This window comes from Balaenoptera physalus, assembly GCF_965194825.1.
Source record: "Balaenoptera physalus genome assembly, chromosome: 6".
NCBI lineage: Eukaryota > Metazoa > Chordata > Mammalia > Artiodactyla > Balaenopteridae > Balaenoptera > Balaenoptera physalus.
This window is the reverse complement of record NC_138885.1, coordinates 131698947-131715876: the sequence shown is the minus strand read 5'-3', so window position 1 is coordinate 131715876 and position 16930 is coordinate 131698947. Positions and strand designations below refer to the sequence as shown.

The 16930-nt window shown below is 62.1% G+C and overlaps 2 protein-coding genes across 4 annotated transcripts in view; one reads left to right on the top strand and one right to left on the bottom strand.

The window, feature by feature from the left end:
* NGEF (neuronal guanine nucleotide exchange factor) overlaps nucleotides 1-7230 on the top strand; it is a 43717-nt gene extending 36487 nt beyond the window's left edge. For both annotated transcript variants that reach the window (XM_082466285.1, XM_082466284.1), the window contains 6 exons: nucleotides 929-1018; nucleotides 2337-2500; nucleotides 2961-3116; nucleotides 3854-3933; nucleotides 4703-4807; nucleotides 6227-7230. In XM_082466285.1, coding sequence (XP_082322411.1) covers nucleotides 929-1018; nucleotides 2337-2500; nucleotides 2961-3116; nucleotides 3854-3933; nucleotides 4703-4807; nucleotides 6227-6417 — 786 coding nt within the window. In that variant the 3' untranslated portion in view covers nucleotides 6418-7230. The remainder of the gene's footprint in view (nucleotides 1-928; nucleotides 1019-2336; nucleotides 2501-2960; nucleotides 3117-3853; nucleotides 3934-4702; nucleotides 4808-6226) is intronic.
* A 526-nt stretch (nucleotides 7231-7756) lies between these two features.
* SNORC (secondary ossification center associated regulator of chondrocyte maturation) lies at nucleotides 7757-16463 on the bottom strand. 2 transcript variants are annotated; one of them, XM_082466301.1, is made up of 3 exons: nucleotides 16050-16463; nucleotides 9522-9992; nucleotides 7757-8360 (listed from the first exon to the last, which is right to left on the bottom strand). In XM_082466301.1, the coding sequence occupies exons 1-3, from the start codon at nucleotides 16204-16206 to the stop codon at nucleotides 8224-8226; spliced, it is 765 nt and encodes a 254-aa protein (XP_082322427.1). In that variant the 5' UTR covers nucleotides 16207-16463; the 3' UTR covers nucleotides 7757-8223. The 2 variants fall into 2 exon arrangements, with proteins under 2 accessions (XP_082322427.1, XP_082322428.1); XM_082466302.1 differs by lacking the exon at nucleotides 7757-8360 and having other exon boundaries at nucleotides 9537-9715; nucleotides 9810-9992; nucleotides 16050-16454.
* Nucleotides 16464-16930: the final 467 nt, after the last annotated feature.

Here is a 16930-nt window from a genome sequence, read left to right as displayed (position 1 = left end):
TTTCTGTTTTCAAGTTCTTTTCTGTTTTCATCTCCTTTTCATTTCCCAGGTATACGCTTGCTTCTCATTATTTATCTTTTTAAATAAAGGTAGGTTTTTTCCCTTAATTTTTAAAAATGATGCTGAATGCAAACAAGTCCACAAACTGTTCATAAGCAAAAAGAAGATGGTAGAGATCAGCAGTTCTCCCACACCCCACTGCCCACATGCTGGCGCCTGCCCTTCCAGACCCCTTTCCAAACAGACGCCTGCACACACAACTGTACTCTTTGCAGGTGGGCTTGTGGTTTATGAGCTGGCCTTTCCCTCCATTTTAGTGCGTGTAAAATTATTGCACTTCTTCATGATTTCAGAGTACAGGGTTATGTGGATTGATGAGCGTTAATCAACCCCTGTTGACGGACATTTAGGTTGAGGACAGTTTTTCTCGCTCTGAACGCCACTGCAGGGGACATCCTAGTACGCACGTCTCTGGGCTCCTTCCTAGATGCTGAGTGCCTGCTGGGTGCCGGGCCCTGTTCTAGATCCTGTGCAGATATCGTCTCTCGGAATGAGTCCCCGGAAGTCCCAGAAAATGTGGTTTCATTCGGCCCCTTGGTACCTGGGTTGCCTCCCAGGACGGTGGGGGGACTCTGTGCTCCCCCCACAGTGTGTGACGGATCCTGACCCCCAGACCTTGGGCATTTCCAGTCTGACAGATGAGAAAGGACGTCTTCTGGTCGAAATTTGCTCTCTTAGGTGACATGAGGGGTCGGCATCGATTTACGTGTTCTCTGGAGTTCACGTCCCAGCAAAGACAAGGCCCTGATTTTCTACACTGGAACTGAGACCCAGTTGAGACTGACCAGCTGTGGCCTGAGTGGGCCGAAGGGAGCGGCCAGAGACAGCTGGCTGCGGGTGGCCTGATGTGTCCTCCTTCCCGTCCCAGGTGGTAAAAGCATGCAACGAGGGCGTCAGGAAAATGAGCCGCACGGAGCAAATGATCAGCATTCAGAAGAAGATGGAGTTTAAGATCAAGGTGAGCCCAGGCCCAGCCACATGTCCCCACCCCAGCCTGGCTGTCCTGGAGCATTGGTCACTGGCCGGGCTCGCTGAATGGCCGCCCTTGGGTCTCAGCACAGTATCACCTCCACCGAGGCCTTCCCTGACCCCTTAGCTGAAGGCCCCACCTACCCCCAGTCACCAGGCCGTCACATTGGCCTAGACCAGGGGTCCGCAACCCATGGGCCGCAGACCGGTAACGGTCTGCAGTCTGTTAGGAACCGGGCTGCACAGCAGGAGGTGAGCGGCAGGCGAGTGAGCAAAGCTTCATCTGCCGCTCCCCATGGCTCCCCACGGCTCCCCACCGCTCCCCATCGCTCCCCATCACTCCCCATCGCTCGCACTACCACCTGAGCCATCCCACCACCCACCCCCATCTGTAGAAAAGTTGTCTTTCATGAAACCGGCCCCTGGTGCCAAAACGGTTGGGGACCGCTGGCCTAGACTGTCTCCTGCAGGGAGTCGGGAGCTGCCTGCTCTCACTTACTGGCTGTGTGACCTTGTACAGTCAGCTCACATGAAGAAGGTGACATGGACTGCTCCAGGGATTCTTAAATGTGGGCGATTTGAAAATCTGACAGAAGCTACCGACCTTTCCCCCAACTTTGTGTAAAGCTTCAGGCATTAGTGACCCTAAGGGCCCCGAGGGCTTGGGTTTCTGGGGTTTTGGGCACATGAGTGCACGGTACCTGCCGAGGGTCCCTGAGGTCATGCTGGGTTTGGGAGCTGAGCCCCAGCTGAGGATGCAGACCTCCGGGCCCCCCACGTAGCTCCACCTGCGGGCCGCATGCTGGGTGCCGGGTGCCTGCCCCGGAGCCACAGTGGGGACCTGCCGGCCCAGTCTCCTCGCCCTGTGGGACCCAGTTCTCCCCTCTCTCCTGTGAACTTGGCCTCTCCTCTGATCCTGCATCACACAGGCTGAGCCTAGTAGGAGGATGACAACACACATACACACACAGAGGCACCCACGTGTACACACTCACACGTGAGTACAGACACAGGACACGTGGACACTTAGACGTGAGCACACATACATAAAAGCACACGTAGATACATAGACAACAGACACACACCTGCCCACTCAGGCACACGTGCGCATGCACACACACACACGCCCTTCCCATGTTTGCCCAGCACCCGTCCGTCCCTCCCGCCAGCACCACGCGTGTCCTGGGCCCAGCGCGGGCCTCACACACCATTACTCGCGGTCATCACTCCAGTCAGAGCGCGAGGGGAGCCTGGGGCGGGGGGTGCGGAGGGGCACAGCCGTTCTGATGCCGTCCCCCCTCACGCAGTCGGTGCCCATCATCTCCCACTCCCGCTGGCTGCTGAAGCAGGGCGAGCTGCAGCAGATGTCAGGCCCCAAGACATCCCGGACCCTGCGGACCAAGAAACTCTTCCGGGAAATTTACCTCTTCCTCTTCAACGACCTGCTGGTGATCTGCCGGCAGATTCCGGGGTGAGTGGCAGGCAGGAGGGATGGGGGGTCGCCACGGCCTGGGGGCGGCGGGCGTGGTGGTGGGATGTTGCCCAGGCTCCGGATCCGGTTTGAAGGTCTGCTCCGTTCTGGTCCAGCCTTGGGCCTTCGGGCAGGTGTATTTCAACGCCCTGAGCTTCTGTTTCCCCTCCTGTCTAGCGGGGGCTGTACCCCTAAGGACGGGGAGAGTCCAGCTCAGTGCCTGACGCCTGGGGCGGGCTCGGCAGAGCGGCCACTGCCGTGTCATGGGTGCTGACCCCTCGTCCGCCGTCCACACTGTGGAGGACGGGGGCCGGGGGTGAGGGGGACCGGCGGTCAGGTGGGGGGCTTCCGGAAGGAGGTGAGGAGTGGCAGCAGTGGGGCCGGCCCCGCTGGCCAGGGTACAGCGTTTCCTGGAAATCCTCGGGACTGACCTGCCTCTGCTGCCACCCTCGGTCCCCAGAGACAAGTACCAGGTGTTTGACTCAGCCCCGCGGGGCCTGCTGCGAGTGGAGGAGCTGGAGGACCAGGGCCAGACGCTGGCCAACGTCTTCATCCTGCGGCTGCTCGAGAATGCGGACGACCGGGAGGCCACCTACATGCTGAAGGCATCCGCTCAGTGAGTGCCCGGTGCCCCCGCCACCTGCCCGGGCGGGGCGAGGCTCCTGTCACCTGCCCGGGTGGAGCGAGGCTCCAGGCTCGGCACACCGCCCGCCCTGTTCCTGTCCTGCCTCCCCGCAGGCCCTGCCGGGAGGGCTCCTGTGCAGTGTTAGCGTCAGGGTGCGGGGCGAGCATGTTGCTGTGTGTGTGGGGCGGGGGGGGGGCTCTGGGCGGGCCCCTCTGTTCTGACGAGTTGTTGTAGAGCCCTTGGGCCCGACCGACCAGCGAACCACTGTCGCTGTGTGGCCTCAGGCCCACCTGCCCCTCTGAGCTGCCAGGCCAGCCGCCCTGCAGCCCCGTGCGGTGCCCAGCACCCCCCAACCCAGAACTCACAGGTGTCGCCCTGCACATCACGGTCCAGTTCCGACTGCCTGGGGCAGGGGTGGCGTCAGCCTCTCCCGATTCCACGGACCATGGCTCAGGGCAGCTGGCAGCTGAGGGCTCGCCTCTCGGTTAACTTTGGGGTGTCATGGGCTCACCCTCACCCACTGACTTTAAAGATGTACCAGGGAGGTTCTATAGCGCTCCGCCCCCGTCCCGCCGCTGGATTCCCGGCCCCATCCATGATGTCCTGCCGCGGCCCTGTGCCAGGCCCGGGACCCAGTGGCCAGCTTGCTGGATGCCTGGCGCAGCAGGTCCCCTCACATGGGGTCTGTTGCTCTGCGGTTGGGGCATTTGTCCTCTTCCCTGTCCCAGGAGCGAGATGAAGCGTTGGATGACCTCACTGGCCCCCAACCGAAGAACGAAGTTTGTTTCCTTCACGTCCCGGCTGCTGGGTAGGTGGCCCACTGAGGAGGGGGCACCCGCCGGGTGGGGCAAGGGAGGGTCCAGGGAGCCTCGTGGCGGCCCTGCCTGTCACAGCTGTGTCAGCCTCGGGGGCCTCTGCACTCTGCCTGAAGGGCCTGCGGGCCCGCTGGGAAGACTGCTTCGCCTGCCCGGGGGTCCCTAGCACCCCAGTGCAAGCTTAGTACCCCACGGAGGACACGGGTGTGCCTGAGCTTTGCAAACGTTTTGATGGTTAATGAAGAAATAAAAGCCACTGGGTCATAAGTGACAGATGCCACAAGGAAACCAAGAGGAATTCGGGCCCAGAAGGCAAACGTCAGTGTTCTCTGGGGTGGCCAGTTGTCTGAAAACCTTACAAAATATAAAAGGGCACAAGTCCAGCTGCCTGATAGAGACGCTGCCATCCTGACCAGCTCACCGAGTCCTGACTGTCCCCAAACTGCTCCCAGGGCCCAGCCCAGGACCAAGCAGCTCCTTCTGAAGTCTCAATAAGAGCCCCTCACAGCCTGTTCATCCCTGTATCCATGTACTTTTTGTTCAGAACTCCTGGCGCTTTAACGGCCTTTTCTTTGGAGCCACACACCCCGCCCTCGAATGAGCCCTTTCAGTTGCTGCGGGAGTTTGCGTTGTCTCTTGGACAGGCAGCGTGTCCCTGCTAACTGCTGAGGCAGAAGTGGGGGGCCAGGTTTTGCCCGTGTAGGGACCAGGGCGGGTGCCGTGGTGATGAGGACGTGCCACCCCCCTCTCTCCTCCCGTCAGACTGCCCCCAGGTCCAGTGTGTGCACCCGTACGTGGCCCAGCAGCCGGACGAGCTGACGCTGGAGCTGGCCGACATCCTGAACATCCTGGACAAGACAGAGGATGGTGAGGCCCCGGGGCTGGGTGCCTCTCCCACTCGAGGCTCCCTGCCCCCGCCTCCTGGGGCTCTGCCCCAGCCTGAGGGACGTGGTGGAGAAGCAGACAGAAGAGCCGACTGAGAGGCAGGCAGAGCCCAGGGCCGTGCGGCCTCTCTGCTCCAGTAGACCGTTCTGCCCGCCATGGCTTCCGCTGGCCTTTCCTCAGCATAGAGCAGGCATCTCTGCCAGTGCCTCCGCTCTCCTTCCCCGGAGCTGTGAGGTCCGCCTTCCCCCGCTTAGCATGAGGCCCAGCCGAGCGCCTGGCTCCATGTCCCCTTCCCCTCATCCGGCCCCGGCATCAGCCCCCATCACAGTGGGAGGCATGAGGGCCAGGAGCACGCTGACCCTGACCCCGTATTTGCAACAAGCTTCCGGATGAGCCCGTGACCACCAGGCTTGTAGCCCCACATGGGCCAGAGGGCCACCCGCCGGGGCTCCCACCCACTCCTGCTGTTGGCATCAGTGCCAGAGGTTCGCTCCCCTCCCCTGAAAAGTTGATCCCTTATTTCTACATCAGTTGTTCCTAATCTAAATCCCCAAAAGTGCACAAAGCATCTCCCCCCAACCCCGGTTCCTCCTCTTTTTCAAGACCCTGGCTGGAAAGTCTCAGGCTGGTGACCTCCAGAGAAGGCCATTTCCGCCCTTCCTAAATCCTAGGGGCTCACCCAGCATTGGGAGAACAGTAGTTCCTGCCCTCCCCCTCCCCCCGCAAAATATAAACAGCCTGACACCCCTCCCACGTGGCCTGCAGAAGGCGTGCCCCTGGCCCTCAGGCCCCAGGTCTTAGCTCTGCCCCAGGACCTGCCAGCAGGACCTGCGGTTCGGGCCCCAGGCCCCCAGCAGAGACACTGTGATATGGGGGGTGAGGGGTGGAGAGCTAGGGCACTCGGCCAGTTCGTGACGGCCACCCTCGGCTGACCACCCAGCTCCCAGGAGGCTGAGGCTCAGGGAGGAGGGGCTGCCCAGCCAGAGGGTGACAGTAGCATTCCAGGCCAGGGGACCACGCGGTCAGCTACCACCCCACCAGCCCCTCGATGCCTCGTGCTTTTGGGGGTGGCCCCTGGGGTCTCCTGGCCTCACGTGGGGCAGCCTAGGATGCGTGAGAGCTTGGGAGTGGGTTCCAAAGTCAATACACCCGGGACACGCAGTGGTTCTGCCCCCGCCCTGTGCACACACCGCACCCCCCGGGAGGGCAGCACGCGCCCAGCTCATGGGGGATAAACCAGGTCTGGGCATTTCCAGCAATGCGTCTGAGGGCAGGGGACCTCTGGAGAGGCCAGCTGGACCCCTGCGTCTCCCTTTCCTCTGCTCCCCACACAGGCCAGAGCGAGGCCCAGCCTGCGCCACCTGGAGAGCTTCTGACCCCCCCCTTCCCCTCCCTACGCAGGGTGGATCTTTGGCGAGCGCCTGCATGACCAGGAGAGAGGCTGGTTCCCCAGCAACATGACTGAGGAGATCTTGAATCCGAAGATTCGGTCCCAGAACCTCAAGGAGTGTTTCCGTGTCCACAAGATGGATGACCCTCAGCGCAGCCAGAATAAGGACCGCCGGAAGCTGGGCAGCCGAACTCGGCAGTGACCCCTGGCCCCCGGCCTGGCCGAGGGATGTGGATGGGCGGGAGCAGGTCGTGGCGGGCAGCCCCCAGCGCACAGCGGAGGGGCTCAGCGGGAAGGCCGGACGCTGCCGCAGGCAGCAGGGCGTGAGCTGGGGTGCCTTGGCAGGAGTCGCCTCCACCCCTCACCCCTGCTACGTGGTTAGCGCTCATGTGTCTCGGCCCCTCGCTCACGAACTGCAGAAAAGGTGCCCACGTCTCTCCTCTGCTGCATTTGTAAATGAAAAAGTGTATTTTAAACAGTGTTACAACCACCTCTTCTTGTCTCTTGGGAGGGGCAGACAGAGAACGGGCATGCTCCAGGGCCCTTCCCAGGCACTGAGAGGCCCCAGACCCAGGGTGTCCCTGGCCAAGGGCAGGTGCAAAGGTGATGATGTCATGACCCCTGCACGTGTCCTCTCCCCTGGAAGCCGTTAGAATTGGCCAGGTGCACAGATGGTGGACCACCCTTGCCTGATGAGCTTGACGAGCGTCCTTTGGTCTCCGACTCAAAGGACTGAGAGACCAACCGCCTCTGTCCACCTCCGCCCCAAGCCTCCGCCAGCCTCTGGCTGCACGGCCAGGCCTGCCTCATGGCCACCAGAGCTTGGCTGAGGGCCCACGCCGCCTTTGGCTCCCTGATGGGCTGGATGTAACTCGTATCTTCTGGCCCCTTCCGGAGCCCAGGTGTTATAAAGAAATAACTTGGTCACTGCATCCTGTATGGCTTATGGTTCCGAGAAAAGCAAGTATCATTTCTGGCTGCATTAAAAGAAGCATCACGTATAAAATAAAAGAGAGGAAGGTCTACTTTTTATTACCCTTGTGCGCATGAGAATGAGGTGTTTCGGTCTGGCAGGGAGAGAAGAGCCCCCCTTCAAGCCCAGTGGAGGGGGTGTGTCCCAGGGAAAGGGCTAAGGAGGCTTCCCGTGGAGGAAGAAGCAGCTGGGGTTGGGGCCTCAGGACGGGCGTGGATTTGGACCTCCCCTTGTGGAGGGACTCCAGAAACAGAATAAGCTGTTTGAGGCAGTGGGGGACACCCTTCTGCAGGTTTGAACACCGTGGGACAGAGGTGTCAGTGGGTGGTGGTCCCATAAGGTTTGGGACTGTGGCTTCCCACCTGGCCGGTCACTGGCCTGGGACACTTCTTCCCATCTCCAGAGGCGGCAGCCAGTTACCGGAGGCTGCAGCTGGCCCTCAGAGCCACCCCACACCTGGCTGTGTCCTGGAATGTGGAGGGCCTTGAATCCCACCCTGCCCAGCCCTGCCTGCCTGTGGCCATGCTCTTTCTGCCAGGACATACTTAGATTAGAAGCCCAAGATTTAGATCAACTGGGACGTTGCAGCATCTTCCCACAGGCCACAGCACGGCCCTTGGCGTTCTTGAGACCTCAGACCCTTTGAGAACTGGATGAATCCCTGGAAGAGGCATACATACACAACATGCTGGTCCAACTGGAGAGGGACCCCCCCTGGTCCCAGTGAGGGGCTGATGCTCTTGGGGCCTCTGTGCTGCAACCCCAGGGGGAGCACCTGCACCTGAGTTTCCCAGGAGTGAGGGGACGGGGAGAGGGACCATTTCGGAGCCCCATATTGCTCTTGGCAGGGTGGGGCTGGGGAGGGGAGTTGTTGGTCCTGGCCCTTACCCCGCTTTTCTTCTTGGAGCTGGGAAACAGCATACTAACTTGGGTCACCTGCTCTAAGGAGGGCTTCGGCTACTGCAGGTTATGTGTAATAATGTAAACAGTTTCATGAAAACCAGTCAGTTTCATAAGTCTTTTATAAGCAGAAACTTAAGCCGTGATGTGTTTTGGGGAGTGTGAGTGGGTACCACATGTGGCCATCTGGCGTATCCAGGAGGAGAAAACTGGTCTTAGCCAGAACAGGTGTAGGCAGGAGCTCAGAGAAACCAAGGAGGCCAAAACAGTTACTAGAGACAATGGTGGAAAAAAAGAGGAACAGCTCACTCCGCCAGCACTCACTCACGAGGATCCTCTTGTGGCCCAGGTGTTAAACCATCACTGGGGTTTGCAGACAGTGCCCCCTCTAGGCCTTAGGGTCGTCACTCCAAGGGCCCTTGGAGGGTGGGTACAGGACGCAGTTCTGACTTCTTTCCTGCTGCACCCAGAGCAGGTAAGCCACTATTTTAAATCCCTCTCTCTAAATTATAAAAGTTAGGCTTCCTGGGAAGTATGGAAGACAGAGGGCATGACCAAGGACGCAGTGCCAGGGCCAAGCTGGGGCATGGCACGGCTGGGTGCTTCCTCATCCCTCATTCAGCTGCCATAATTTCAGGGTTGAAGTGAAAAGAGATGAGCTTGAAAAGCCTTTTTGTTTTCTTTCTCTAAACAAACAGCCCTCCTGCGTGGTGTTGCCCGCTCTGCCAGAGGCTCGGTGAAGCCCCCTGCACAAGCTTACCCAAGCCAGGGGAGGGAGGCGGTCTGGGGCTGTGGGTTGGGGAGCCAGGACAGGGGCCCACAGCACCCCGGCTTCACCCCTCTGCTCATTCGCTCCTTGGGCTCCCTGGGGTAGAGGGGCCCCCAGGGGTCCTGAGGGTGCAGGTCTGGGGCTCAGAGCCCACAAATAGCGCGCTGGCTGCCACAGTCAGAAGACGCCCCCCACCCCCAAAGTCACTGGCCTCTGGCTGGGGAGCCGGGACAGCCGAGGGTCCCGCGGACCCCACCATCACCCAGCGAGGCGCAGAAAGCAGGGCGGCGGGCCCGGGGCAGGCCGCTGCCTCTCCTGCCCTCGGGGCCTCACGCCGGTCCGCGCTGGCAGCGCTCCAGGGCCGGAGCTGAGGGGGCGGCAGAGGGCAGGCCCCGGGCAGTTTGCGGGACGAGCAGGGGGCTGCTGCACGCGGACTCCGCGCTCCCACGGCCTCGCCGAGGACTCTGCCCAGAGCGCTCCGCAAGCCCCGCTCCCGCACACCGGCGGCCTCCGGCGCACGCGCATCGCGCACGCACCCACGCTCCTGCGGGGCCCCGGCGCACGTGCGCTCACGCACGCGCACGTGTGCGCGCTGTCGCGCGCCTCGAGCCCCGAGCACGTGCACGTCGCCCGCCCCCCCCCACCCGCTCGCCCACACACTCACGCGCGGACACATGGAGACACGGGGGCGCGCACCGGCGGTGCCGCCGAGTCGCGCCGCAACCGGGGCGCGGCCCCTTTATTCGCTTCAGGAGGCGGAAAACTTTCTCAGCGCGACGACCACGAGCGCCAGCACCACGCAGGTGGCCAGCAGGGCGGCGATGACGATGGCCGCGATGGCGCCGGGCCCCAGCGAGCCTGCAGAGGACGGAGGGCCGCGTCAGCCCCGAGGCCCGGCCCCACCCCCACCCCTTCCTCCCGGCCCGCCCGGCCCCCGCGCCCCAGCCCGTACCGCCGCCCTGGTCCAGATGCTCCCGCGCGGTGCTGTCCTCGGGGCTCGGCGCGGCGGTGGGCGCGGGTGGGCCGCTGACCGCCGGCTCCCAGGCGGGGCTGGTGCTCTCCACTGGGCCTTCTCCCGATGGCAGCTCGGCGGGCTCGTTCCACAGGGTGGGCACGGGCTCCTGCGGGCCCTCGGCTGCAAGGCCAAGGACAGGTGTGGGGGCCTGGGCGGCAGGGCCGACGGGGACGTCGCCCCCGCCGTTGAGCGACTGGGAAGGGGCGCTGAGTGCGGGGCTCTGGGGCTCAGCGCGGTGCTTGCCGCTTCGCAGGTGGGGCGACGGAGGCCGAGTGGCCCACGTGTGGCCCCAGAGCCCCCGCTGGGGTCAGGCCGCCCCTGCCATGAGAGGACAGGTTGATGGGGGAGGAGGGCACTGAGGGACCAACAGGCCCACTCGGGAGGAAGCTGGAAGAACTTCGGGCTGGCAGCGAGCTTCAGGGCAGGGGGGCCGGGGGAGGCAGGGCACTTCGACTCCCAGCAGAGCCTGGGGCCCCCCATCTGAACTGCTGGGCTCTGTAGGTCCTGGGGAAGTGACACTTGTAAAGGGTCCTCTCCCCGCACCCGCACAGGGCAGACCCAGGGCAGCCTTCACCCTGGAGAAGGCGCCAGGAGGGTGAGGCAGTGCCCTCTCCGGGAACCAGGGTTCCTGCCCAGCCCGGCCGGTGAGGGCCCACTGCTGCAGGAGGTGGAGAGGAGAGGCCCGCCCCACACCCCAGGGGCAGCTGACCCTGCTGCTCCTCGGCCCTAACCTGGGCAGAGTGGAGCAGCCCCCAGGGCACGGGGTCTAGCGCCCACACGTGCCTCCACACGCCCCCCGAGTGTCTGAGGCTTAAAGCGCAGGGGCCTCTCTAGGCTAAGAAACTGTGATGCCAGCACGTTGCTGCCTCCACACAGAACAGGGCCAGAGGGGTGGGCAGGGGTGTCTGTGGTCAGTGTAAGGGAAGCCCCAGGAAAGGGTAAGCCCTCACCCCCGCGCTAGCTGGGGCTCCGTCAGCACATCAGTCTCCGGGCAGCGTTTTCTGCAGGAGCCTTTCTCTGCTCATGGTTGGGGGTTAGCAGGATTTAGGGTACCCAGGGGCCCCAGAGAACGAGAGGGACAGGCTGAGAGGCCTGCATGGTAACCCCAGGCAGCCCACACCAATTTTGCTCCCCCATCAGGGGTCCTAGCCTGAGGAGCTTCAGAGCAACACCCCGGCCCTGGCCCCATCCAGCCTTGCCAGACACCCAGTGAGGTCCAACACCAGGATGGGAAGCGGGCTCCAGGCCCCCCCGCCCCAGCCCTGAGTGATCTCTGTTGTGATCCAGGGGTGCTAGAATGGGCTTAGTGGGCACCACAGCACACCGTCTCATTGATACCAGCTGCTCTGTGGTCTTCCAAGAAGCTTCAGGGCAGGGGGGCAGGGGGGCCGGGGGAGGCAGGGCATTTCGACTCCCAGCAGAGCCTGGGGCCCCCCATCTGGACTGCTGGGCTCTGTAGGTCCTGGGGAAGTGACACTTGTAAGTGTTAAGCTGAGGTGGGCACTGCGTTGGCAGTTAGGTGCTGCTGGGGATTGAAGCCCCTGAAGAGGTTGTGCTTCCCGAGAAACTTCCTGGGAAGTTGTGGTTCAGTCAGTACAACCCTGGCCAGCCCACCTGCGGTCCCTGGGGCACATTTCACACTTGGGGGCTCCACCCCTGAGAGCTCCCGCAGGGCACAGACAAGCCAGACCCACACCCTGCTTCCAGGCTCACCAGCTCCTGGAGAGGGGGCTGCTCTGGGAAGACACAAAGGTACTTCCAGGGTTCTTCTGCCAATGTGTCCACCTGAGGCAAATCATGAGTAAACAGCCAAACCCAAATTCCAGGGCAGTCTTAAAATAACTAGGCTTTCAAAAACTTTTAAGGTCGTGAGAGACAAAGAAAGGGTGAGGAATTGTTCCAGGTTGGGGACTAAGGAGCTGTGACAACACAACGCACCATGCGTTCCTGGATGGAACATTATGGAGTCCACTGGTGAACTATGAATAAGGCTGTAGTTCAGGTGATAGTACTGCGTCAGTTTTCACTTCCTGATTTGGATAACTGACTCTGCTTATGTAAGAGAATGTCCTTGTCCTTAGAAAGTATTTAGGGACAAAGGGGCATGATGTCTGCAACTTACTGTCAAATGGTTCAAGCAATCAGATAGGTAAGTGAGTAAATAGAGACAGGAAGACGGTGAGAAGAGCAAATATGGCAAAATGTTGGTGGTCCGTGAATCCAAGTGAAGAGCCTACTGGATTATTCTTGTAACTTTTCTGTAAACTTCAGATCGTTTCATGACAAAATTTTACAAGGTCCCCAGCTCCCAGGCCCTGCCCCTGGTGCCTCTCCCAGGCCTCAGCTGGATCAGTTCCGAGGCTCAGCTTGCAGGCAGGGACCGCTGGCATAGTCCCAGGGCTTTCCCGGGCCTGTGCCCCTTTTCAGAAACACCCCTGGCAAGGAGGCCTCGCAGGGGCGGAAGGCCCCTGCACCCACTCTGTGGAAGCCTCCCTCTCCCAGGGCCCAGGCTGAAGCAGTGCTGGTGTCTGGGGGCCACCCTGGTCCACCGCCAACTTCAGAGACTTCCCTGTGAGGAAGGGGAAAGTGACTCTGTCAGGCCTCCCTTGTCGCTGCCTGGGAGGGCTGGGGTCTGCAGCCTGCAGCTGCCGTGGAAGGCTCCAGGCCCTAGGCATGGGCTCTCCGGGGCTGAGCAGAGAAAAGGCCTGGGTCTACCCACCGCTTGGCAGGCCCTGAGGTCTAGGGCTCGCAGACTGCCTGCCTCCCAGATAAATGAACAAACCACTGGTCCCCACTTGTTCACCACATGCCCAAGACAGAGTGGCAGCCGGGCACCTCCCTGTCCTACCACCACTAACCAAAGCTCACCTCCAACTGCCAGGCCTCTGGCCAGAGAGGCCACCACAGGGCTACTGGGTATCAGGGCCAGCCAACCTGGTGGCGTCCAAGGAGTCAGCCCCAAGCTCAGGAAGAGGAGTGACAGGCAGGGGCTCACTCCCAGGAACTAGTGGTCACCCTCTGCCCTTTGCCAGAGCCTGGGAGCCATCTCTGGGGGAGAAGGGCCCTCTGAGCAGGGTGCTTGGAGACCCACCCAGACCTTCTCCCTGTCTGCCCCCAGTGACCCAGCCTCACTCTGTTCCTCCCCACAGAAGCCTGGACCCTCCCTGCCAGATACACCAGCCCAGGCCCCCTCATCCCTGTTGTGCGCACCCCCTCCCGCCCCTTCAAGACTCAGCCGGTCTCTGAAGCTTGAGGGGCTGAATCCTTTGGCTTCCAAATCCGGAGGGCTGGGTCCAAATCCCGGCCCCGTCACAGCCTCGCCCTGGGACCACCGCGGACTGACTTCGCCGCCTGCCTTCACTTCCCGACCTGTGGAATGGGGGTTGGACCGTGCCTCTCACAGCCCTCGCTAGGTGGCGACTGTGCTGTCAAGGCCATCGTCAGCTGCTGCCTCTGCCCTAGGGCCTTTCTGGCCTGGGCACCATGGCCCTTGCCACCCTGCGGGCTTTGCGCCTGCTGTAGCTGACCATCACCAGGAGACCCCCAGAGGCTGATCCGGGCTTCAAGGACTCATCTGCACCCAAGCAGCCAGGGCCCAGGGCCCAGCCAGCTCCCTGCCAGCCCAGGTGGGTGCCCCAGCGGCACACATGGGCCAGAACCGCAGCCTGCGCTGTCACCAGCCCTCCGGCAAAGAAGGTGCAGCTGCCAAGGAGGGCCAGGCGTTTTCTTGTCCCCATCTACGTGCCTCCGTATTCTCTCAATTTGCTGTAGTCAGAGGGGGAAGCAAATCTATCCTTCTGGGGAGCCATGAACAGAGGCCGTTGTCAGGGGGCTTCCGCACAGCAGGCCCCATCTGAGGAGGGGGAAAGAAATGCCAGGCGGAGGGACTGGTACGAGGGCAGGCGTGGAAGGCGAGCAGAGGTGTCACGTGAGGACGGAGACGGGGGAGGGCAAGGACCAGCGTGAGCAGTGACCCGCGGCTCCGCGCGCTGAGAAGACCAGGAGAAGTGGGGGCCTCGTGACCCTGCCACAGGCCTGGGCACCGTGGGCTCTCCTCCAGCCCCACCGCCTGTCAGTAAATAAGCTTGTTTAACGCTCAGTCTGACCACTGGGCCCGGAGGCCAGGCGCCCGAGCTCACAGACGGCCTTTGTGCGGCCATGAAGGGCCTTTTCATCCCTGCCCTGGCCTCCCGCCCGCTCAGCCTGGCCTGCTCCCCCCTCACCTCGGTAGCTGTGGCCACGGGCGACCTGCAGGGGGGGCAGCAGGCCGCTCCCTCCCCGCCTGCCTGCTCAGGACCCCAGCCCAGGGAGCAGCGGGCCGGGGGCCCGTGGGGCCTGCTGCACACCTGCTCTGAGCCTCCAGCCGGGGGTGGGGCGGCCAGGGGCCTCCCGAACCCCCTCCCTCCCAGAGCGGCAGGAACCCCAAAGACTCCGGGGTGGGGCTGCCTGCCTGCCCTTGGTAGGACACGTGGAGGGGACTCGGGAGGTGAGGCCAGGTGAGGTCCTGCTGCCGCCAGACGCGAGGCTGTCCCCAGGCGTTCCTGCGGCGGCAGACGCAGCCCACCCGCCCAGGCTGTGTGTGCAGTGTGATCCCGCGCCTCTGGCCGGCAGCCTGGCTGGGAGGGCTGGCTGCGTGGGGACCAAGAAACCGGACAGAAGCTGCCCACACGGCCCCAGACCCCGGGCAGACGGACGCCAGCACCTTCACCTCCACCCACTTTGACCACCAGGCGGGAGAAGCTTTCCACTGGGGTGGGTGGGGTACAAGGGAGCCACGGGGGACGCCACCCCACTTTAGATCACTTCCCGAATTCCCTGGGCACCACACCAGCCCCCAGGCTTGCCCAGCTGGCCCCTCTCCCACCAAAAGGGAGGCTGGGTGCTTTCCCAGCCGCGTGAGGAGGTGCTTCTGCCAGAGACTACCCTGCACCCAGCAGAGCGGCTGGGGATGTTTTTCTCCTAACATGCGCTGAGCGCTACCAGCTGCCTGGCCCGTCCTGAAAGCTCACGTGTGTGAACTTGGCAGACCTACAGTCTCCTGCGAGAGAGGCAGAGGCGCTATGGTTATCGCCAGGGTACAGCAGAGGAGAGGCACAGAGAGGCTGAGAAACAGCGAGGAGGACAGAGCCAGAAATGAAGCCAGCCCGCAAGCTTCTTCCTAGGGCGTCCAGAGGGAGGCCGGCAGGCCCACAGCCTCCTCGCCGCCCCACCCCGTTTCCTCCCGTGTTCGTGCCTGAGTGTGTGACCGCAAGGGTCCCCCCAGGCCTCGCATCCCCCAGCAGCTCTCCCAGCACCACGTCCACACGATGGCATCACAGCCTCCCTCAGATCCACAGACACTCCCCCGAAACCCATGCCGCGGAGGGTCTCCAGGGGCCCCCCACCCGCACATTTCTCCAGTCCCAGGACTCCCCACAGGAGCCCTGAAACACCTCCCTCTGGCCCACCTCGCGGCCATCAGAGGTGGCTTTCTTCCAGGAGAAAGACCACCCATGACCCGTCTGTGCCTTTTCTCGCTCAGGCTTTGAAGCCCCACAGCTGTGCCCAGGACGGGGGCTCAGGTCCCAGGAGCCTGCCGACCCAAGCCTGGCGGGACCCTTCTCGCCAGACCCCGGACCCGGCCATTTTCAGCCTCAGTCCAGCATCCTCATGGTTTTACAGAGGGGTCTCTGGCCCTGTGCTCCCTCTGGAATTCTTCCCAAGATGGAAACAGTACCTGGGTCTTCACTCTCAAAGGACATTTCAGAAAACCAGCAGAGAAGGGCTTGCAGGGCTTGACAAATAAATGGTAGGGCTCTGTGGTCTTACATCTAGGGGCCTGGGGCCTCTGCCCCTCAGCTGCTTGCCTGGTGCCCCCTCCTGTCTCCCAGATCTGAAGGCCTTCAGATTTTAGGGTGCTGGAGTAATCCCCATGTCCCCTAGGCAGCTAATGTCCCTGGCCCTGCTCCCCAAGTCACCCTCCTACTTCAGAGGTCACTGTCTCTATAGCTAACGATGCCCTGAGGCCTCTGACGCAGCTGCTGCCAGCCTGTCTTGGGGGAGCCCTTCACAGAATCACCCCAAGCTGCCGCCCCATCTCCTGTGAATGGCCTTGCCGGTGGGCATTAGAGATTCTGGCCTAAGGTACTTCTTAGCCTTGGGAGGCTGGTGGTAGCAGAGCCCAGGGAGCACGCTTACCTGCGAGCACCGCAGGGGCCAGGACCCCGGAGAGCAGCAGCAGCGCCACGCGCAGGGCCAGACGGAACGCCATCCCGGCCCGAGAGCGAGCGCGGCCGGCGAGCAGGGTGCACCGAGGGCTGAGCTGCTTAACTTCAGGGCAGAGGGAAAGAGGCATCAAAGGGCTGGGAAGGGTTTCATCAATGCAAACTCTGTCCTCCTGGGACACCGTGCCCGCCCCCCACACACGAAAACACACACACACAGACACACACACACAGCAAAGCTTACAGAACTGACTGCTTTCCTGAACTCTGGAGCAGCCCCACCCTCAGAGAGGGAAAGAGGAAATTGCTCTTTCCCGCTCTCCTTCTCTCTCTCTCTCTCTCTCTCTCTCACACACACACACACACACACACACCTGGGCCACTGGAAGTGAGAGAATCTCAACCTCCATGTGCAAGACTCACCCAGGGAGCTTGATAAATGCAGATGGCCCTGGCACTCTGTTTCAGTGGGTCGTGGATGGGCCCAGGAATCTGCATTTTAGTGCTCAAGGCCCAGGCTTGGGAGACTCCAACCCTAGGCTGGCAGCACTGATGAGGGCCAGGTTCTGCTCACATTTGGGCTCTCGATGCCTGGCGGGGAGTGGGCACACAACAGCGCTTGTTAAAGCAGCACTTTTAAAGCAGTTTCCATCCAAACCTTCTGGCAGCTCTAGTCTCTCCAGAAAAACTCACGTCATAAAACGCCCTGTGTCCCTTCTTCTTGCTCTCTGTTCTCCTAGGCACCTGGGACTTGAAATACCACCTGTGTGTTCATAACACACATTTCTAACCCAGTTCTGGCCCAGAACTTCAGCCCCATCACCCACTGCCTCCCGGACAGCCCCAAGGGTACCT

Bases quoted from the DNA above. Each gene is read 5' to 3' on its own strand.
- SNORC (XM_082466301.1), bottom strand. From the start codon at position 16,206: ATGCCTCTTTCCCTCTGCCCTGAAGTTAAGCAGCTCAGCCCTCGGTGC. The intron at 9,993-16,049 runs GTAAGCGTGCTC...TTGGCCTTGCAG, and splicing joins GGCCCCTGCGGTGCTCGCAG to CCGAGGGCCCGCAGGAGCCC. The intron at 8,361-9,521 runs GTGAGTGTGTGG...CATTGTCTCTAG, and splicing joins GTGTCTCCATGTGTCCGCGC to TAACTGTTTTGGCCTCCTTG.